The sequence below is a fragment of the Solenopsis invicta genome, chromosome 14 (assembly GCF_016802725.1).
Source record: "Solenopsis invicta isolate M01_SB chromosome 14, UNIL_Sinv_3.0, whole genome shotgun sequence".
In the NCBI taxonomy this organism is placed as follows: domain Eukaryota; kingdom Metazoa; phylum Arthropoda; class Insecta; order Hymenoptera; family Formicidae; genus Solenopsis; species Solenopsis invicta.
In genome coordinates this window covers 884605-907916 of record NC_052677.1, presented here as the reverse complement: position 1 = coordinate 907916, position 23312 = coordinate 884605, and the positions used below count along the sequence as shown (strand labels likewise).

The 23312-nt window shown below is 36.2% G+C and overlaps 1 protein-coding gene across 1 annotated transcript in view; it reads left to right on the top strand.

The window, feature by feature from the left end:
- Positions 1-15305, top strand: part of LOC105206087 (glycogen [starch] synthase) — a 52519-nt gene extending 37214 nt beyond the window's left edge. Inside the window, exons 8-12 of the mRNA XM_026138074.2 lie at positions 1019-1155; positions 1236-1368; positions 12818-13204; positions 13994-14194; positions 14531-15305. Coding sequence (XP_025993859.1) covers positions 1019-1155; positions 1236-1368; positions 12818-13204; positions 13994-14194; positions 14531-14563 — 891 coding nt within the window. The 3' untranslated portion in view covers positions 14564-15305. The remainder of the gene's footprint in view (positions 1-1018; positions 1156-1235; positions 1369-12817; positions 13205-13993; positions 14195-14530) is intronic.
- Positions 15306-23312: the final 8007 nt, after the last annotated feature.

Below are 23312 nucleotides of genomic sequence, written 5' to 3'. Positions count from 1 at the left end.
TGTTTTTGTTAAGTACTTTCCGAGTTATGACGCTTGAAAGTTACAGTTTACAATACACTGTAACTTTCAAGCCTCACAATTCAGAAAGTACTCAACGAAAATAAACGTTTGTGTTGGGTTTTGAAAGCTCTTGACACCAGCTATTAGATTTTGGAATAAAAAATAGTATGTTCCATTTAAAAAAATTAATGTGACCTTGATATGAGCTGGACGTCATCCAAGGTCAAACCAATAGTACCTTTTTATGTCTCCCTCGAAACTCATACAACTTTTTTTGAAACATTTTCTTGTAAAATGTAAGGGAACAGAAATATTTGGGGTGATCGATTAAAATGGGTCACCCTGTATACACAAATTTTTCTTTTAAGTTCCTTTTCCTTTCTCGTTATTAATATATGATGTACTATCTTTTTATACACATCGTATCTCTAAACTATATTTGTTGAAAGAATCATATTTTCTCGACGTTGCCAAATGTAAGTCAGTACAACAGAAGAGTATACATTTCCAATTGCGAGTACTACAAAACAGTACTCAAGAATACGACATAATATACGTATACATTTTTCCACCGTCCGAAATGTGCGTATATGTGCAGTTGCGTACAAATTCAAGAATAGGCTCCCAAAGCTCATTTTTAAAACGTTTGTACCAATCCTAAACTACTGTTTTCTTCATAACAAACTCACTAAAAGTCGTCTACAACATTCCAATCATGTTATTGCATTTAATTTTATTTTTAACACAAAATTTGATACAAGTTTCTTATTTTCATATTTCAAAAATTGCCAAGCATACCAGAATACGTTTTGCTAGCTTGCCTGTCCAAAAACAATTACGCATCTAAAATGGCTTAAAATTCACATAAACATGGACAAGTATACCAACCTCAGAAAAAGAAATAAACTTAATCGATTACGTATTACGTGCAAAATTCAAAACTTCTGGGTATTTTTTTATCAAACATATACTGTTAATCCAATATTTGAAATAATAATTATTAATATCACGTTTTTAGGTGACGAAATCTCTACGAGAAACTATTAATGATATACAGCAAAAAATAGGGAAACGCATGTACGAGTTGTGTCTTTCCGGTCGTATGCCTGAAGCTCAAGACTTGTTGGAGAAAGAGGATACTATTAAAATAAAACGGTTTATTAAAAAATAAATAACATTTTACAGTTAATTTGATTTTACTGACGTTTTTATTGATGTTTTAATTTGTTTTATAGATGTTTATATGCTCTGCAAAGGAATGGATTACCGCCTATTACGACTCATAATGTTGTTGATGATTGGAATGATCCAGTGTTAAATGCTGTTAGAAGATGTAATCTCTTCAATACTGTCCACGATCGCGTTAAGGTAGTGACAATCTAAAAAATTTGAAATTTTTATAATAAAATTTTGATGAACTTTACTTTTTATTAAACTCGAAGGACTTTCAAAGGATATATAACGAAATTTTAATTATATTTTGCGGAAAAGATTATTTTCTGCATTTATAATAAAAAAACAAATGAGATTACAATGAGAATTCAGTGAAAATGTAATGACATTTTCACGAAAGATTGTTAATTTATATTTAATAAAAAAAAAGAACCATAATTTTTTATAAGTATCAAATACAGATTTATTCAACCAAACTTTCAGAATTTATGTCTTAGGTTCTTAAAAACATAACAATGAAGGAATTTTTATTAGTAATCTTCTGAGAAGATACTCAAAATAACGAAAAATCAATTTGTGTAGTGCCACTTGTTGTAGTTATGAGACTCAAGAAATAACTCGATTTTTTGTATCATTCACTATTTATTAAATCTTATGAAACATAACTTTCTAACAAGCCGCTGTACGTACAATGGTGGACAGAATAGTTGCGACACCTTTTTTTTATAGTTTCTGAAATGTAGCCTGCTCACTGAGTAATTGAACATAATTTGGTTCTTACCTGTGAATCCAAGCATTTACGTTCACTATTCGATGAGCAAGGCTGTATTCTAAAATTTATAAAAAAAAGTGTTCAATTATTCTTTCCATCACTGTACACACGTGACATAGGTCTACTTTGCACTCGCGTAAAACCTTCTATTTTGCTATTGTTTTCATGTTCTCTACATTGATTCCTTTCAAGCTTCGCGCAACATTACTTTTTTTTCTCTCTCTTTTTTTTTTTAATGTAACTAACAGACTTTCATCAATACTAAACTAAACCGTACTTGTCCAAGCAGAGAAAACACAAACTAAACAGTCCAAATAAAACAAAAATAAAAATCTAACATTATTTGTATTGATCCTCTATTGCTCATCTTAAACATTGACGTTGAAACTTTTTCGATGAGTGATATTGCTTTATTGGTTCCGGCAGCTTAGTCGTTTTTTTTTGTCTTTCTGTCGCAGTTTCCCATCCTTTACTGGTGTTACGTAATCAACTTTATTCTCTTTGTCACCTTCTATTTGACATGTCAACTCCAAAAAAACTTTAATTACGTCGCAACAATCTTTCCGGATATCGTACGTTATATGATCTTGGTAATGTAACGGCGTATAGTGCCATAAGCTCGCTTGTCTTAAACCTGCACAAGCTCACCAAGTACTAATTCAGGTAATTCTCTCGTACTCGCTGGCGTTTATCATATTGCTGCTTGCTACGAAGTTTTCCTGCCCACATTTGTCAACGGTGTGTTTCTAAATCAGGCCACCTGGATATTAATGATTTTACTGAGCATGGCACTAGTGTTCGTAATCTTTTTCCTATGAGCAACTCATATAGACTGCTGCTCGTTTCCAAAGGCTAGATGAGATATGATAATAATCCTGACTATTTTGTACTCTTTTCCACTATACGCTTGACTACTTTTGCCGCAGCCTCGACTTTTCTCTGAAAATAGCGAGAATTATTTGTAACAATATCAAAACCAAACTTTCTGGCAAATTTCTTGTATTCTTGACTGCTAAATTGCGGACCGTTGTCGGATTGTACTTGTTATGAAATTTCATGTCGTCCAAAAATGTTCACCTCAGCGGTAGTGTTGGTTGTTGTCGACGTCATGTATAGAACTTCTGGGAAACACGAAAAGCAAAACGTGAAAAATCAATCATTACTAGCTAGGTATTGCCTACCTTCTCTTTTACAAAATTCTACGACTACTTGCCGTTTTGTTGATTTTTACTATTAGAGATTCCTATTTGCAACCAATGTTCCAAATAAATGATACAATTGGAGCATCATGCTTTTACTACTGATATTTGGCCATCACACGGATTGTCTTGCTCTTCTTTGGCATTTCTTCTCACCAAAATGACTCTTATATATTCGACAAGCACTTTCTTGCATAGACCTTTTGGTACGTGTATTCTTGTGTCACATGAGAATTCCCTCTTACGTCACTGTCAGAGAATCTCTTATTTCAAAGTGGGGTATTAACTCTGTTGGCACATTCTTTCGATACCGCGGCCATCCTTTTCGAACTTTCAAAACTTGTTTCGTAATTCCTGATATTGCATTTCATATAATTTGGTAAAAAATTGGTTAGATATTCTTTTTACTACGGATTGCACAAACTTTTCCATTTCTTATTCATTACTGGCATTTTGAGACTCCTCTAAAGGTGCCCATGAAAACGTATCTGCAGTCATTAATAGGGTCTGGACGTTCGGGTACGATCTCGAGCTGCGAGCAGAGAACCGTTGTGTACGAATGAGTCGGGATTAGATCGGATGCAGTCGGCCAGCATCGGGTCTCCTGGAAAAATGTTGTCTCACTTCAGCGAGTATCCAATTTGCACGCAGCTTGGGATCGTGCAAATGTCAGGGCTGTAAGTCATTAAACCTTTTTCTGTAATATATCTTACAGTATGTGCAAAGCATATTAACTTCATTTGAAAACGTAAGCGTAGGGACAGATTATTGATTGTTTCGACCCCCAAAGATTGCAATTAATGGCTTATGGTCCGGCCTGAAAATAAGATTCGAAACTCGTAATCATCTATGATTTTTTTAAGTCTTCTTAAATTTTCTTTTTGATTCACGTACTTCTTTCCATTATTAATTCTTAGTATTTTTAGTTATTCGTCAGTTTGCCTTTCAACCGGGTTTCTGAACTGCAAGGTTTCCGTCACTTGGTTTTTGTATGTAAGCATATATACAAAAAGATACTACTATGATTATCTATGAAGATTAAAAGGTACTTGTTAAAGTATCTTTGGCATATTTACCTTTAATACATTCTTCGCATGAAGTATCGTTCTTCAAGTTGTTGTTTAATTCGATGGACACTTCTTTCAATAAGAAAAGGATCTTTTCTCGTGTAAAGTATCTGAGACATTTGTGCCATATTCTTATATTTTTTTCTGTTAAGTAAATCTGTGCGTTATTCTTCATTAGACGAGACCAGTTTGTAGATGTCGTTCACTTCCGATACAATAGCAATGCGTTTACCATCTTCGTTATTTTACCATATTCAAAATCAAATAATAACCGTATGATGTTTATCCATTATTTTGATTACAGATAACAAATTTGCCAAAGTTTTTAGTGCACATAGTATTTCCTTAATTTTAGCTTCTGGAACCTTAGCCATTTGTAATCTAAATTTCTGTCGTTTCATCAATTCTGTAGGAAAACTTGTTCCCAGCAGTAATTGTCACGTCTGATTTAGGAACAGGATTTTTGAAACATGTACTGTTTTTTGTAATGTGTACAGATGCGCCTGAATCTAGATACAATTTTAACTTATGGCAATCCTCTTGTTTGATATGGGCCATTAAAGCTTTCTTTTTAGGCTTTTTGAAATCTAATTCCTTCTTCTTGCCTTTATTTTTATTCCTTCGATCATCCTTAAAAATCTGATTTATTACAGTTATAACACTTGGGGGAGGGAGGGCTCCAATTTTATTATTCTTGTTGTACATAAGAATTTCACTGTTGTTTAATCTTCTCATGTACTTGCACGTCCTGTAATAATTTTACTTTGATAGAATCGCCTGTGGTTGTGACATCCGAACTCTCAATGCTTATAATTATCAAGAGTTTATAATCGTTAAGTAAATTAGCAACTAACAAGATTTCGACCCCTTAATCCGCTATATCTCATGTTATTGAGTTTATTAGCTGTGCTCATTATCTGGTGCATGTATCCATTTATCCACTTATGGATAATTATTAAGTTAATTAGTGATTCATTTATGTAATAAACCTATAATAAACCTATGCGTAAGAGTCTTTGAATGCATTCTTTAGCGCTTTCCGTGCATTTTTAGATTTTTTGCATTTTGTATGTACAAGTAATTTACAGGATTGACTGTTAACATAATCTTGGCGAATGCCATTCTTCTTGAGATCGTTCTTATTAATATATAATTTATTCTCTCCCCGCAAGGCTTATAAATTATACATTTTACATCTCTTGTTTAACGCACAAAATGCATCGCCGCTCTATCCAACGTATCCCCTCGCACTGCTATGCAACGCAATGTACCGCAACGCAACTTCACTTTTAGTACCGCAACTTATCCTATTGCCACGAAATGCAACGCAACTCTATGCATTGCAACGTCACACACGCCACATTCGTCCTCCACTCCTGCCCATTTATACAACCCCATTCTCTCATTCCCACATATACCTATCTTCTTTTTAACTTTCTCTACCTTTCTCTCTTATCCCTCGCCTGCCGTGACTTCCGTTTCCGTTTCCATTTACATTTTTCCTTTTATTCTCCACATTCATTCTCTTCCCCCTCCCCATTCTCCCCATACTCCCCCCTCTTCCTTTCTCCACTCTCTCTCTCTCTCTACTCTTCTCATTCATTCTTCTCCTTCCCCCTCTTTAAAAATTCAAAATCTTGAAACATGCCATTTACCAGCTCTTACATCTTTCCCGTATTCCCAGGTTTCTCTTCTTTACACAACCAGCATTCTTTTCCCTCTTCCTTTTTCTAATATCTTCCTTCCCTCATTTCATTTTCAGTCTAAACCTCGCTGTTCTCTTCCATCTATCTATTTCCTATCCTTTCCTCAAATACATTGTCACCCTTCCTTTCTTTATCGCTCCTTACTACCTATTATACCTTGATATTCTTATCTTTTCTCATCTCTCCTTCTCTTGCATCCTCTTTTTTCTCTTTTCTATCTCTTCCCACATACCTCCTTCATTCTTCCTCATTCTCCCCACCCTCTTCACTTTCATCCCTCTTTTCTCAAAAATCTTCTTTCTTTTTCCTATTCTGAATTATCCTTACCCTTCCCCGTTTTTCCTCTCACTTCCTCTAAGCATAACCTTACCAGTTTTCTCCCCTTTTCTCTCCTCTAATCTTCTCTTAAAGCTCCATGCTCTCCTCGCTGCCCCACTCCTCTTTTTTCGTTGCATTTCTTTCCTGACTGTATCCTGGAGTTCTGTTATCCACCCCCAACACTCACCTCAAAAATCTCTCGCTTGTTTTCTCTACCCCCTCTCTTTGTTCAATCTCATATTTCCGTCCCGTATTCCACCACCGTCCATATCAGTTTATCAAATATCCATAACCTCCTCCCCCAATCTTTCCCGTATCTCTTCTTTCCTATTTCTCATACCTGTCCCATTACCTTTGCTGTCTTCCTTATGCTGGGGGTACCCCCACTACATGATTTTAGCACAGACTTGAACCATTTTTATTGACAGTGTCGCAAAATGGATGTAATTTTAGTTCATGTTCCGGCCTAAATGGATATACGTCGTTAGTACGCCGGGAATTTTAGCGTTATAAGAAAAAGGCCGGCGTGGCACCTCTCAGGTTTCTCTCTGGTATAGAGAGGTTGGATTAGAAAGAAGACAAAAATACGCGCGTGTTACACATGCATATCGCGAGCATAGAGTTAACAAGATATAGAAAGTTACCAATCAGAAATAAAAAATAATTAAACCATGAAGTAATCAACACATTCTAAGGCCGGTATTCATAGTCAATTCTTATATTTAAGATCATCTTTTTAAGATGACCTCAACTAATCGGAGAGCCGTATTAGTATCTTAAGACATTACTTAAGACGGTCTTGAAATAAGAATGGACTATGAATACCGACCTAACGCCTGTTTAACCAACGCAGTAGCAGCATACATGGTGCGTTCCATAAGTAATGCGACCAAATTCATAAAAAACTATTTATTGAATATATTTGTACCAATGGTTAGAAATCTTCAAAATAGCACCCTCCCGCATCGATACATTTTTGGAGGCGATGCTTCCAGGCCTGGAAGGCATCCTGAAAGGCCTTCTCCGGGATGTCCTTTAGAGCCGATGTCACATGTGCCTGGATGTTTGTAATTGTGCCCCAATGTTTTCCTTTCAGGCCTTGTTTTAAACGAGGAAACAAAAAAAAGTCTGCGGGTGCCAGGTCGGGACTGTAGGGAGGCTGGGAAACCAATGGGATGTGGGTCTTGGCCAGGAAATCGTTGACAACGAAGGCGCTGTGGCTTGGCGCGTTGTCATGATGCAGCTTCCACGCGTTCTTGATGTCGCTTCAGCAACGTGTGACCCTTTTTTTCAATTTTTTTAGCACTTCCAAGTAGAAAGCTGCGTTCACAGTGGTCCCTGTAGGTACGAATTCATGGTGAACAATGCCTCTGACGTCAAAGAAGACAATGAGCATGGTTTTGATTCTGGATTTGCTCATGCGTGCCTTCTTGGGGCGGGGCGACGATGGAGTGTGCCACTCTGAACTCTGTCTTTTTGTCTCCGGGTCGTACTCAAAAATCCACGACTCATCACCGGTGATAACTGAGTTTAAAAAATTAGGATCATTTTCACACATTTCCAAGAGTTCTTGGCATCGAAGCACTCGCATGTTCTTTTGTTCGTCGGTCAACACTTTAGGGACCAGTTTGGCGCACACCTTTTTCATGTTTAAATCGTCGGTTACAATACGAAAAACTGTTGTTTTCGTAATGTTAAGAGTTTCTGCTATCAATTGAAGGCTCAACCGTCTGTCAAAATTTAAACAATCACGCACACGCGTCACATTTTCGTCAATTCGGGAGGTTGATGGACGTCCAATGCGGGGTTCGTCGGTGACTTCCTCTCGGCCCTCCTTGAACGACTTGTGCCATCGGAAAACTTGTGATTTTGACAAGCAATCACTCCCAAAGGCCTGCTGAATTAATGGCAACGTTTCGGTGGCGGACTTTCCAAGTTTAACGCAGAATTTGATAGCGTAACGTTGCTCCACAGTACGATCCATCGCGCCGTGTTACGTTAACCTCAAACGCGGTTCACGGGAATGCACGTCCTGACTCTCCTGCTGCTCGGAAGCGACCGAGACCGGGCGCATTTTGAAGCTAACACTCCCCTCCACCTTTCCCAACAGGTTAGAACACGCTGCGGTGTATCGTCGCGTCAGGAAAAAATTGGTCGCATTACTTATGGAACGCACCATGTACACTTCGTACAATGAATATATCGGACAACAGTGATAAACAAACATACATACACATGGTGTTCACATACAACACTTATGTATTCGTCCCTGACATTTTGTATCCGGACTTTATACATCTAGGAACTCTAAGTCTCATTGTCGTTCCCACCTCTGCATCGACTCCCTTCAAGCTTCGCGTAGCACCACTCTTTGTAAATTTCAAAAAATAGGCATTTAAAAAAAAAGTTTCATATAAAAGTTTCATACAAAAAATATAGATATATTTATTGAAAAAAAGAGAGGTACCAGAAATTGAAGATGATCTTCACATGATTTTGATAACACTATTCAAAGTTATATTAATACTGCTGCGTAATGCGTCACTTAAAATTTTTTTAAATACCTTCCCAAAAGTTGCCAATAAAAATTCTTTTACCATTATGTTTCTATGACCTTATGACATAAGTTTGAAAGTTTGGTTGAATAAATATGTGTTTGACAATTTCGCCGAAAATTACGATTGTTCTTTATTGTAATTTTTGATAAAATTATAAGTAAAAATTGCAGATTGTTTATATTGTAAAAACAACGGTTTGTTGAAATTGTAATAAATAAATTGTAGTTTTGTTGAAAATATAAAAAATTTTTGTAATGACAAATACATAATAACAAATTAACATTTTATTGAAACTAACGAATTTTTGATGAAATTTTTATGACTATGTTCCAATATGACCATAAAGTTAAACAAAACGTTATCAAAATTTTATCATTATTTTATTAAAGTTTTTTATCAGAGATTTGTAGCACACAAACACATACAGGGTGATTATTAATGAATGTTTCTACTTGTTACCATAGGAGCATGATTTACCAACGGATACGTATTTCTAACATATTATTATATTAGAAATTACAAATGCGTGCTTCTATGGTAAAAAGTGGGGACATTCATTAATAACTATCCTGTATATATTGCATATGGTTTTATTTAAATTAAGTATTGACATTAATATACAGGGTGTCCCAAAAAGCTCGGATCCCCTCTTAAGAGCGGATTTTTTTGAAAATTCTAAAAGAAAAATTCTAATACAAAAATGTCTAGGATATGATGGTTTTCAAATTATTCATGCTTATAGTTTACAAATCAGCTGACATTTCGCGTGCTCAGGCATGGTGACAAGGTACCACAAGGGTGGTACCTCTTGACACTGATGTTGTCATATAAATACGCAGTGACATTTTTATTAAGAAATTATTTTTATAGGAAACATTTGTACATTACATATGCATAATTAATGTTGTATAACGTTCAAGTTCTCGCAGTCGCAGATTAGCTTGCCGGTTCCGGGGTTCGAGAAAAGAAAGAACTCCGACTTGTAGGAAAAGTAAAAGATTATTTATTTTTAACAAAATTAAACTCTACACTCCGTGACATAAAATTTTTAGAAAATAGAAGAAGGTGACACCTTTGGGACTCGTGTCCCCCGGTACGCTTTATACTCGCAGGTAAAACTTAAATCTATACCGTAAGCGGTGTCGGAATCTTACAACAAAATGCTTGAACAAGAACCTTAGAAAAGAAACACGGACTTTATAATCTACATAATATCTATATACGGTCGCCTGAGAAAGGGGTAGGAATTACGCTCGCTACACAAAGGGGCGCTCAGTATGACGGGGAACGCTCGGAATAGAGAAAAGTCCCTAACGCTCGGAATCCGTAGAAGTCCCTGGAGAAGGTCTGGGGGTCTATCATGTAACATTTTCCCTAGGGCGGAAACGTGAAAAGTGAAAAGTTTCACGTGAACTGCACGATCATGTACGATTCCACGGAATCATGTAACTCACTCATGAGCGGAAATATGAACTTTTTCACGTGAACTTTTTCGCCATCAGCCGTGATGGCGAAAAGGTGAAAATTTAGGGAATTAATAAATTGTATGTATTTTGAAATAAGAATGAAAGTGTGGTAACAGTGTGGTAACAGTTTGAAGACGTATTATTGAAAAGGTTAACCTTTTTGGTATTGCATTGCGTTGATAGGATAAAGTAATACATACATAAATAAAAATAATGCTTTTGTGATGTAATTAGGTTTGATATTTATATTTGACAAATTGATATTTTGATAATTATATAGAATGAGGTTTCATCAAATGCAAATTTAGATAAAAATATACTTTAAACGCGTTTTGATACTCAATGATATAAGAAAGGTGCGAAAACTTGTGAAATAGAATATTAATCTATCATGTAAGTGTTTATAACTTATAAATTTGGAAAATATATGTGTGAGCGGAGAATTCAGTTTTGATCAAGGTCCATATTCTAAATTATTCAATATTTTTTAATTAAACAAAGTTAAATTTAATGACTAATGAAATTAATTTACTTTAAAATTTGCACACATAAAAAACTAATTAAAATTAATTTTGAAAAACAATGTTTGAATTAAATTACAATGTAATTTTGAGTATTAGATTACTACATAATAAAATAGTTGTTACAATATACGGATCATTAAAAATAAATGTAATATATATTATATTTGTAAATTAAGTTTATGCAATATAAGAAATATTGCTATTTATTTATGAATATTTTTTTTACAATTTTTTTTATATAACCAAATTTTTACAGTAAAAGTTATACTGTAAAAGCAGATAGAAACCTTTTTCACGATCGCTTGATAGTTGCAATGACAGAGCCTCTAATGGTGAATTTCGGAACGCAAACTAAATTTCCGTGCATTATTCATACATACCGTTTGTTTTCTGTTCCTGAACTCTCTAAATAAGTGTACACTTAAAATAAAATAGATAGATGTTTCAAAGTTAGCGAAAGCAAGAAGGAACGTTCCAGTGCAGTCTAGTGCAGGAATAGAAAACAAGCCTATAATCGCTGTGCGTGAAAAGATTCACGTGAACTCTCTATGAGTGAAAAATGAAAAATGAAAAGTGAAACGTGAAAAGTGAAAAGTGAAAAGTGAAACGTGAGAAGTTCCACGTGAAATTACATGATTGATCCCCTGATGAGGAAACGGAATTCCTAGGGAAGAACGTCGTCGACCTGGTCGGAATTATTATTTTAAAATCAAACTAAAAAAAAGTTAATAATAGATAAAATTCTCTGAAGACGTAAATCAAAAGGAGAGAAAAAAATACCATAAAAGCCGACACTGGATGTTTGTGTCTACTTAAAGTATATATTGACAATTAATCATTAACAACTACAATAAACGTTTCGGACCGTATATGCGCACTCAATTACATGGCATTTTCATCTCTGGACATGCTAAATATTTGTATCTGCGCTACATTTGTCCAATCTCCGCGGATTAACAATTTCTTTGTAAAATTATACTGAAGATGATCCAAATTTTGGATTGAAACGTTTATTGTAGTTAAAAAAAAAAGGTTATGGTTCAGAATACGGAACGGGGAGTAAGCAACGGAACAGGATACCGAGTACACCTGGTACAGAGAAAACCAAGAACGCCCGGTATCACGAAGCCGAGAACACCCGGCACAGGAGTGCAATAAACCGAGAATGCCCAGTACAGTAATAAACAGGAAGCCGAGGACACCCGGTACCGGAATGCGTTAAAACCGAGAACGTCCGGTACAGGAATAGACAGAAAGCCAGAAACGTTTCAGGCCAAAAAATCTTTTAAAATGGTATTGGCAAATCCTTTTAAAATGCCAACAGCATCAGCAAGGTTTTTAACAGTCATTCGACGATTAGCAAGCACAAGTTTTTTGATTTTCTTGACGTGTTGTTCATCGGTAGAGGTTGATGGTCGTCCGGAACGCTCTTTGTCTTCAACACTTTCACGATCTTCTTTGAACTGTTTATACTTGTGAACATTCTTTTCCAGCAAAACATGGTCCTCGAAGGCTTTCTGCAACATCCTGAACGTTTCTACACCCGAAATTTCATTCTGCAAACAAAATTGTAAAATTTGTAAATGTAAAAATCGTTGAATGCACTTTTAGCGTCGTACAAATTCAAGCGTAAAACAAAAACTAATGAATGTTTTGACATGAAATTTGTCACAGATATTACAATGTTGCTAACTTAGAAAAAAATATTTATGATGTGCGGTTTACCCGCGCGATTGAAGTTGAAAACTGGTCTTACTTTTTGGACACAGTAGTATATGACAACCTCAATGTTAAGAGGTACTCTTGTGGTACCTTATTATGTCACCATGGCTGAGCGCGCGAAATGTCAGCTCTGTGTTTACTCTGTGTAAACTTTAATCGCGAATAATTTGAAAACTATTATACCGTTAATATTTTTGTATTTTTAGAATTTTTCCTTTAGAATGTTCCAAAGAATCCACTCTTAAGAGGGAATCCGAGCTTTTTGGACAGCATATACAATCAATATTAAGCTTATATATGTATTATTTATAGATAGTATTTCATCCAGAGTTTTTATCTTCGACAAATCCACTATTTGGTCTTGATTACGAAGAATTTGTTAGAGGATGCCATTTGGGTGTTTTTCCTTCGTATTATGAACCGTGGGGTTACACACCAGCTGAGTGTACAGTTATGGGAATACCTAGTATTACTACTAACTTATCAGGATTTGGGTGCTTTATGCAGGAGCACATAGCAGATCCAATGAGCTATGGTATTTACATTGTTGACAGGCGTTTTATTGGTTTAGAGTCAAGCATTCAACAGCTCGCTCAATACATGTTCGATTTTGCACGACTCAGCCGTCGTCAGCGTATCATACAACGAAATCGTACAGAACGTCTTAGCGATCTCCTCGATTGGCGAAATCTTGGCATTGTAAGGACAAATCATGTCTCCGTATAGTCTTATACAGTCAGCGGTAAAAAGGTTGCAATTCTTTTTGTTTCAATGAGTTTCAGAACTTGCTCGTAAAGTGAATAAACGTAACTGGTTAGATCCATAAGTAAGAATCACTGAACTATAATAATACTAGAATGGACACTATCATATTCCATAAGCGGAAAACGTGCATGAGACAGTATGATGGTAGGGGCTACACCTCTTTTTAAGCGTTCTCTACACATGCGTCAGCAGCCGAAATTATTCACGGTACATCCTACTTGAAAGTTGAATTTCTTCCTTATTTCCATGTTGATATCTATCCCATGTGCTTTAAAACTTTCTAACTCTACTGACAAAGAGAGTTGGTCCTTCGAATTGGCTCTCTCTCGTCACGTCTTCTGGCGGCCAGTGTCCATATTATTATAGTTCTGTGGTAAGAACCAATCACTCGGTAATCAGACTACATACAAATTCATTGAAAGAAAGTACAACTTTTTGCCGCTGACCGTATAACATAGAATGTTTAAGCAATGTTGCTGTAATATTGCTGACATTTTATATTCTGTTTTGTATGATATGGAATAAATTCCCATAGCAGACACCATATAACAACAATATTGCATTTGAACAATGTTGCAATATTACAATTTTGCTGCAATATCACTGAAATGTTGCTGCAATATTGCTGAAATTTACATTAAAATCAATGCTATATAAATTCTTTTTTTAATTACTTATTTTGTGTTTTCTAATGGATGTTTCGTGTACAATGTTTCCCCACAGTATTATCGTCAAGCGAGAGTAAAAGCATTGACCACCGTCTACCCGGAACTGGCATCGGAATATGCAGAGGGTGGAATTGGCCGGTTTAATTATCCTAGACCAATTAGTGAACCACCATCCCCATCATCTTCACGGCACACGACACCAGCTGCTTCAATACATGGTTCAGATGACGAGGATGAAGTTGATGATGAAAAAGAGGTAAATAATCTAAAGTAGTATGAATATGATACTATATAATTATTACTTATACTTTTATTTATTTATATATATAATACAAACACACACACACACACACACACACACACACACACACACACATGCGCGCGCGCGCTTTTGAAACTCTACAACTTTTGTCTGAAACATTTTTTCCTAAAATGCTTAGTTTTTGAGATATTTTACCGTCCCAGAACTTTATGGCCATCCTGTGTGTGTGTGCGTGCGTGCATGCGTGCGCGCGTTGTGTGTGTGTGTGTGTACACACACATACATATTTATTTTACATTTATATTTATGTGGGTATTATATGTATTATAGCTAGAAGAATTACGACAATCGAGTGGAAGATAAATAAAGAGATCAAGAGTACTAAGAACAAGAAGCAATCGTATGCAGTAAATATCAAGATAATTTATGGAACGCATTCGCGTAACACAACAGTGCCAAAATATTAGTTGCAATTCCTTAATGAAGTATATGTATTTGTATATTAAAAAAATCTTGATTGATATTGAAAATTCTACATATTCAATTTTGAACGCTTCTTATTGATATCTGTCACTGCCGTAAAAAGCACAAAACAGAATAATTTGTAAGTACAGATGTATGCAGAATAATTTAATAACTCACTCATTGAGATTATTAGCAATATTATTTGCTATTCTTTAAGATTTGTTTGCTAATAGGAAAACTCATGCGGTATAGAACTTCCCAGAAATTGCTGCTGTTTTGTAACGTTTTTGCAGTAGTGTTGGAAGTTTGCAATGTTGATGAAATATTGCAATGTTACTGCAATATTACTAAAATATTATATTGTATTCTATGTTATACAAGAATTTACTTTATTCCATACTGTGTCAAATATAACATTTCAGCAATTTTACAGCAATATTGCAAAATTGCCGCAATATTGTGGGAATATTCTATGCTATAGAATATAGGGTTTAAGCAAATTTAAATTTCTCATTACATTAACACAATTAACAATAATGTTAATGTCAGAAATTTAAATGTATAGAAAATGTATGTTTATATAGCGTGCCACATTATGTATGTACGTATTGTGTTTGAGAATATAATCATATATACAATCGTACAATTAATAAGTTTGAGATATACATATGTAATTAAACTGTGAGAAGAATATATTATGTTATAGAAATGATTATATTAAAATTCGCATTTATTAATAAAAGTTCCTACGATGGTCATAGATAGATCTTAGTAATGATATTTATTATGTGATTTTATATATCTTTTTAAGTTTGCCAAACTGCGAAGGTATTACTGACCATTACATAGAAATATTATACGAAATTACTGGGAATATTACTGGGTATAAATATTATTGACAATTACATAGAAATATTATTGCCGTATGTTACGTCTGGCGGATAAAAATTTTTCTTTTTCCTTTTTCTTCACGCTATCCGTCTTAAATTTATTCTGTAATAACGAATCAAATTCAGAAACGCCTTGCGACCAATCAAATAAAATTCAAAACCGTATAGAAATAATATTCAAACTTTAATTTCTTGATCACACAGTGATTCAGTATACAAGTTGCTATCATAAATCTCAATCACTAAAATCATAACAGATATTTTACATTTAATATTGAGCGCAGAATATGAAAAGTTACATCACGGCTCTCGTACACGCTACCTCCGCATCACGCGACTCCCGCGGCCGCCTAGTGTCATCGCGCGCGCTATTCCCGCAGGGTGTTTGGTAAAGTTCACTTATGTTCTCGTGGATGATAAAGCAAGTTAAACTGAGAAAAAAATCCTTTACTACTTTTCAATATTCGCAATAGTTACCGAGACAAAAATGAGTAAAGTCGGCGAATAAACGCGTACTTTTCCTACCCACCGCATGCGAGGACCACCTGTTGGTCGCCAAGCTAGCGACAGCCGCGACAGGCGGCGCGGTGAGGAAACAGCAATGTCTATCACTCTAAGCTGCTCGTTTCTTTGCCACGCTGCCTGCTCCTGGCTAGACGACCGCTAGGTGGTCTTCGCATACAGTAGGTAAGAAAAATATGCACTTATACGCCGATTTTACTAATTTTTATCTTGATAACTATTGCAAATTGTGAAAAATGGTAAAAGACTTTTCTTCTCAATTTCCCAGCAAACACAGAATATAGCTGCAACATTACATTGGAGTAACACGTGAGGTAACAGATGTTATTTCACAATCATGTAAAGGCAATTAAAAATGTTATTGGGGTACGATATAACTATTTTATGCAACTGTTACATTTTTTTATTTTCTTGTAATATTGAAATAACAGCAACATGTAACAACCTGTGATTGTCCGAGCACGGATGAGCTCAGGGAAGTCAGGGCTCGAAGGGAGGTTGCCGGTTTAATTAATCCTGAGATCGAAAGGGCGTATATAAATGCGAATTTATTACAAACTGAATATAAATGATACAGAGAATATAGAAAGCGCGGTATTTACAATGCGGCGGTAGCTATATACAAGGTTTTATTTCCACTAGAATCGCGGTGAGTAGAAACGGCGCGGTATCGGTATCTCCGTTACACTCGTTCGTCTACGGCGCGTATTCCTTCTCGGTGTTTACGCCCACGGCTGGGAGACCCGCGGTGCGCGCGGGTTAGGACGTCGCGTAGACGGTGCGCCGGTGCGCTTCTCGGAATTTGGTCTCGCGAGTCGCGACAGGTAAATCCGGGATTTCCTTAGTAGGAAGCTTTTGTTAACGCGCCGATGCCGGTTGCTTCGAGATCTCTCGATGTAGGGAAAGATCTCTCTACCTTCTGGGACGCAGTCGTCACCGCGGACTCTGAGACGGAACGAGAGGTGACCAGTGCCGAGATCTCTCGGCCGTGACGGAGCTTGCTCCACCGCGGTAACTGGTCTCTCGGAGATTTGGCGGAATCATCGAGATCTCTCGACGGTGGCAGAGTTCTCTCTACCGCTCGGATTCCTCGGATGTTTGACGAAAAGCGAGATCGGAAATCATTGAGATCTCTCAGCGATGTCAAAGCTCTACCACACGGATTTCCTTGGTCTGGCTCGGAAGCTGGATCAGGAAAGAGTCGATCTTTTCACGAGATCGCTCGCCTTTTATACCCCGATCTTGGAGAGTCGGAGATGCTCGGGTGGAATTCGGTTCTCCTCGGAATACAGCATTCCCGTTACTCCGAGATCGGTCGAGTATCGCGCTTTCGCTCGCGCATACGCCTCGTTGTCGCTCCAACGCTAAGAGCGTGCGGCTGAGTGCGCTTGCGCTCGGAGTTTGCACGGTAACGGCGCGTTCGTTGAGTTGTTCGAACGCGCGTATAGGGAAGACTCGGGCAAAAGGAATCGTTTGTTTTCAAATGGCTATAATTCTATGTTCAAATTATCAAATTTGCAAAATAATTATACTAAAATGTAGCTTGAAGTCTCTACTTTCTGAAACTGACGTTGAATTTTGCATAAAATTAATTTTAACTACCCTCACATGACTTTTACGACGACACCTTTTTTTAGACACTTTTTAAAACACCCCAGGCAAAAGGAATCTCCAACTCGGGCAAAAGAAATCGCCTAAAAAAATTACAAAAAATTATTAAAAAACGGACTTTAAAGGTGAGAAACTTTATTAATCTGACAGATATTGAAAATAAGTAACAAAATTAAACATAGTTTTGAAAGGAACGATTAGGAAAATTACGAAATTAAGGTATCTATTACAATTCTTGGCAAAAATCGCATACATAGAAACGTATGCCAGTATAACTCGTACACGCTTCAAGAACCATGAAAAAACCATCTAAAAATGAAAACCAATAGCCTAGGTACACTATTAATGCAAGCTAAGGTAACGTGTTAGCGATTCCTTTTGCCCGATTCCTTTTGCCCAAAACAACATGCTTTCATTACTTATATAATGATGCTATCACTAATTAATTTATGCAAAATAACTTTGGTATTTTCTGAAACTAGACAAAATTTTCTTTACTTTGATATATTACTTACTTTCGTAGCAGTTATAGTCTTCAAATCATTCGAACATTAAAAAACGTAAATCTCGAACAATGATAGCACATAAACACATTGTGTAACATAAATAACGTTCACGCCAAGCTGTTGGAAGTTTTATGGTTGCAAAATATTCCGCATTCGCAGCACTATCGAATGGCAGTGTTACCAACTTCCTGACATTAATAGAAAAAAAGTTGTTTTCTTTTTGCCCGGGTGATGCCTTTTGCCCGAGTCTCCCCTATGTAACATTTATTAGCGCATAGCGCCTGTTTGCCTGTCCAGCGGGTGTTCGGCCGGATAGGGGGCGGTTCGTGGCCTTAGGGGAGTTGTGGATGCGCATCGTTACAAACGTAACAAAACTTATATAACAGATTTTATATTTTATCTACATTGTTGTTATATAAAATGTTAAATAGTATTTATATTGCATTAGATATAACTACTACATTAAAATTATGTTTAAATTTTGAATAGCTTTCAGTAGCGTCATTTTGCGACACGCGATTCATGTTTGACATTCGAGTTATCCGATGTACGACGATTCGAAATATCGTGATATGTTTGGATTCCCCATTTGAATAGTGATTGAATATGACTGCTAAGGTGGTTTAGTTTATCTAGAAGATCGAGAGACTATGAAATATCAGAGAGAACGATTGCTGAAAAGCATTCGGCTATGGAATCAAATTAAATGCATTCAAAGCTCTGCTCATAGAGGTTATGGCCATTATTTTGTAAATTTTGTTTATTGCGTGCTAACGTAATTATATATATATATATATATATATAGAGGAGACCGGGACAAATCGTTAGACGGGGTAATTCGATAATTGGAAATATCTTTTTTATGAGTACATATTAAAAATTTACTTTAAACACTGTAAATATGTCCTAATGTAACGATGTTGCTAACAAAGTTTTGTTGGTAATAGCGTCATATTAATGTTGTAGTAGTGAAAAATGTGTTTTGCGACAGTCGAAGTAATTTCTGATAGTCAGCATTTCTTCGAAATTTAAATAAGATAATAAGATTTTTTTTGAAAACTTTGAATGTATCGTGTCCAGTTGAATGTATTTGAAATATTTCGTGTTTACTTTTTGCTGTGTGATGTCTATTTTTGTCGATAAACGCAATAATGCGTACAGTTGATGTTGGGGCTATACTGAGCACCGGGGCGATTCGTTAATACTGATTACAGCACCTAACCTAACCTAAGTTGAGTAACCCTAACGCTTTGGCTGTGTTACGAACGTCTGCGCTACGCAGAGTTAAGCATTGAGGTAAAGTTTTTCATTGATTTAATTCAAACTTGATAATATTGTATATTTCAATACATAGAACATGAATATGAATATAAAATCGACGTTCTTAAGCAGGTAAAAAGTTATAAAGCGTTAAAGATTGACACTTGTGAGGTTAGGAAATCTGTCACACCGATGGCATAAAAAGACATGCTAACGTGTATGCCTGTTTGCATTTATTTTTTGTAGTATACCTATATCTTTTTTTAAATAAAAGAAAATCTTAACAACAGCTTTTTTACAGTCTTTCAACTTGAAACACAAAAATTTCGGGATATTTCCGGACTAATTACAAATTACCCCGGGCTTGGAGCTATTCGTAATTTTTGGCATTGGTCGACATTTTTATATGTACTTCAAAGCAAGTACACTTCCATGTTCTATCTATACCGGCATTGTGAAGGGAAAGATTCAACCTTTCAAACCGTCCCATATTTCTTTTTTTTTAATGAATATAGAACTCAGGAGACACAAAAGAAAAAAAGGTCTAACGAATAGCCCCGGTCTCTCCTATATATATACAGGGTGTTTCAGACCACCCGTACACCCCTTTTCTCTTCGCAGGATTAGGACCAATCAAAAATATGTTCAGACGAAAGTTGTAGGGTTCCGAAAGATCTATTCTATGATCTTATCAGTTTGACCTTGGATGGCGTTGCCAAGGTCAGATCAAAATCACATTAAGTTTTTTAAATGAAACACCCTATTTTTGATTCCAGAATCTAATAGCTGGTGTCAAGACCTTTCCAAAACACTACAAGAAAGTTTATTTTCGTTGACTACTTTCCGAGTTGTGCGGCTTGAAAGTTACACTACCGCCAACACCATGTAAATAACAATATAAAATCACGCGTTACGCAGAAAGCCGTGCAGCCGACACAAAGAAAGTAAACATGCGAGCCGGGCCAACAAAAACAGATCATGAAAAATCGTGAAAGTTAGCTGTCGCGACCGTAGATAGTCACATACATATGTATGTCATAATATTATGTAATTACATTATTACTTTAACGGTAGCACACGAGCAATAACGAGCGCGGCTTTCTGCGTAACGATGTCTAACTCGTGATTTTATACATATTGTTATTTGCATAGGATGTAGTAGAGATGTATTCACCACAACGCTATTGTGACTCAACTCAACACGAGTGACAATAACTCTCTCAAACTTGTCACCTACGTCTTCAATAACCGTCATATCAGTATCAATCGCGCAACAAAAATCCGACCCTCTTTATTAGTCTAGGTTTATTTAGCCATGTCCTATTCCAATGAAGAAGCATATGATATGCTGCTAATTTTAGGTGAGTGTCGAGGTATATTCATTGCAGCGGAAAGATTGTGGCGGGAACGTTATCCTGATCGGACTCCTCACTCGCGAAATGTTTTTTCACGTTTGGCTAAACGAATCAAAATTAAAGGTGTCGTTCAGCCTCAACATAACAAAGGTACACAAATTCGTCGTCCGATTATGGATGAAAGAACAGTGGAAATTCTTGCATCGACCCGAGAATTGAACCCTTATGATTCTTTAAGACGACGAGAACAAGATTCTGGTGTTAGTAAAATCAGTGTTTGGCGCATTCTAAAAAATAACAAATTTCACCCTTACAGAATGTCTGTTCATCAAGCGTTGAATTATAACGATATTAGACAGAGACTTGTATTTTGCAACTTTATAAGACAGCAACCACTTGATTTCCACTTGAAAATTTTATTTTCTGACGAATGTACACTTAAAAGTGATGGATCTGTTAATACTTGGAACTCTCGTTATTGGGCACAAAATAATCCTCTGGTTGAGAGAAGTAGATCATCAAACCATTTGGAAAGTCAATGTTTGGTGTGGAATTATTGGAAGTCAAATCATAGGTCATGTTTTCTTTGACGAAAATCTAAACGGTGATAGATATTCCGCTTTGATAATGACAGATCTTCTTGTCTTACTAGAAAATATTCCTCTGCAATTGCGCCTGAACATGTGGTTCCAACAAGATGCATGTCCGTCTCATACATCGCGAGTTGCTCGTGCGGCATTAAATACTATGTTCCCCGACAAGTGGATAGGCAAATACGGTCCAATCAATTATCCACCCCGATCACCAGATCTCACCGTCCTTGATTATTATTTCTGGGGAAAGATAAAAAACTTGGTCTATCATGAACGTCCGACTACGAGGGATAATATGATTCGTAGAATAAGTGAAGCAATTCGATCCTTACGTGCCGAGGAAATTCTTCGAGCAACAAATGATTTTCAAAATAGAGTTGATGCTTGCATTGCAGAGAATGGTGCTCACTTTGAACATTTAGTCGCTTAACAAAACATACACTCATTCATTCCCGAACGTGAGAGGCAAGGGAACTCACGTGAATCAAGCACCCCAAACGTGAGAGGCAAGGGGACTCACGTGAATCAAGCACCCCAAACGTGAGAGGCAAGGGGACTCACGTGAATCAAGCACCCCAATGGGATGAAATTCTCGTCACGTCCACGTCGTTCATTCTGGATAATGCTAAGCACGGGAAAATGCATACAGTCAATCTGAACATGATTGATCATCAAACATAATCAATCCAGTTAATAAACAAAAGCAGAGTACATAAAACTTTGACTCCCCTTTTCCTCCCCCATACACATACGCATGCACGTATGCACACACCCACACACAAGATTAAATCCGACTAAGTAACCACCACATGGTACATCTTGAGTAATGCTGATGCTGGCGGTAGTGTAACTTTCAAGCCGCACAACTCGGAAAGTAGTCAACGAAAATAAACATTCTTATAGTGTTTTGGAAAGGTCTTGACACCAGCTATTAGATTCTGAAATCAAAAATAGGGTGTTCCATTTAAAAAACTTAATGTGATTTCGATCTGACCTTGGCGACGCCATCCAAGGTCAAACTGATAAGATCATTGAATAGATCTTTTGAAACCCTACAACTTTCGTCTGAACATATTTTTGATTGGTCCTAATCCTGCGAAAAGAAAAGGGGTGTACGGGTGGTCTGAAACACCCTGTATATATATATATATATATATATATATATATATATATATATTGTTACGAGCAAAAAGGGGTACTTGTTTACTCGCGCTCTCACTCCGGAAAAGAACTAGACTTCTTTATCAAACACAAAATCACTTTAATAGTTAACCACCAAACACGACCATATCATCATACACCAAACTCCAAAAATCAAAGACAGCTCATTTTTTTAATAAACAAGGCCGTTGTCAAGGAGAACGCTTCACGGCCTTATTCACACCGCAGCTCGAACTCGCCTCGCAGGGACGGCTCGGCTCATAACAATATATATATATATATATATATATATATATATATATATATATATATATATATATATATAACGCGAAGGTCATGTTTTTTGTATAAAATTAGTTTAAAAACATGCGTCAACAACTTTCAAAAAATTCATACAAAACACGGCCAAACGCGTTAGCTGCAATAGCATGCAACAAACTATTTTTACAAAATAAGCAGCAGAGCTTTGAATGCATTCGGATTCCCTTCGAATGCCCTTCAACCATCGTTATGATTAGTATTTGTGCTGTAACTGATGTATAATACATGTACTATCGGTTTCCATGTGTTTAGAAATATATTTTAGTATGTTGTGAAATTAATTTACTCTCTTGTAATGTAACAGATTTCAAAGTGTTTTTACAATAAAATAATATGTTCTGTGCAAGAACACATAAATTGCAAGATGTTTATAAAACCAAATACTAATAAATAAATTTGTTTTTACTTTCCTGCCTTTCTTAAGTTTA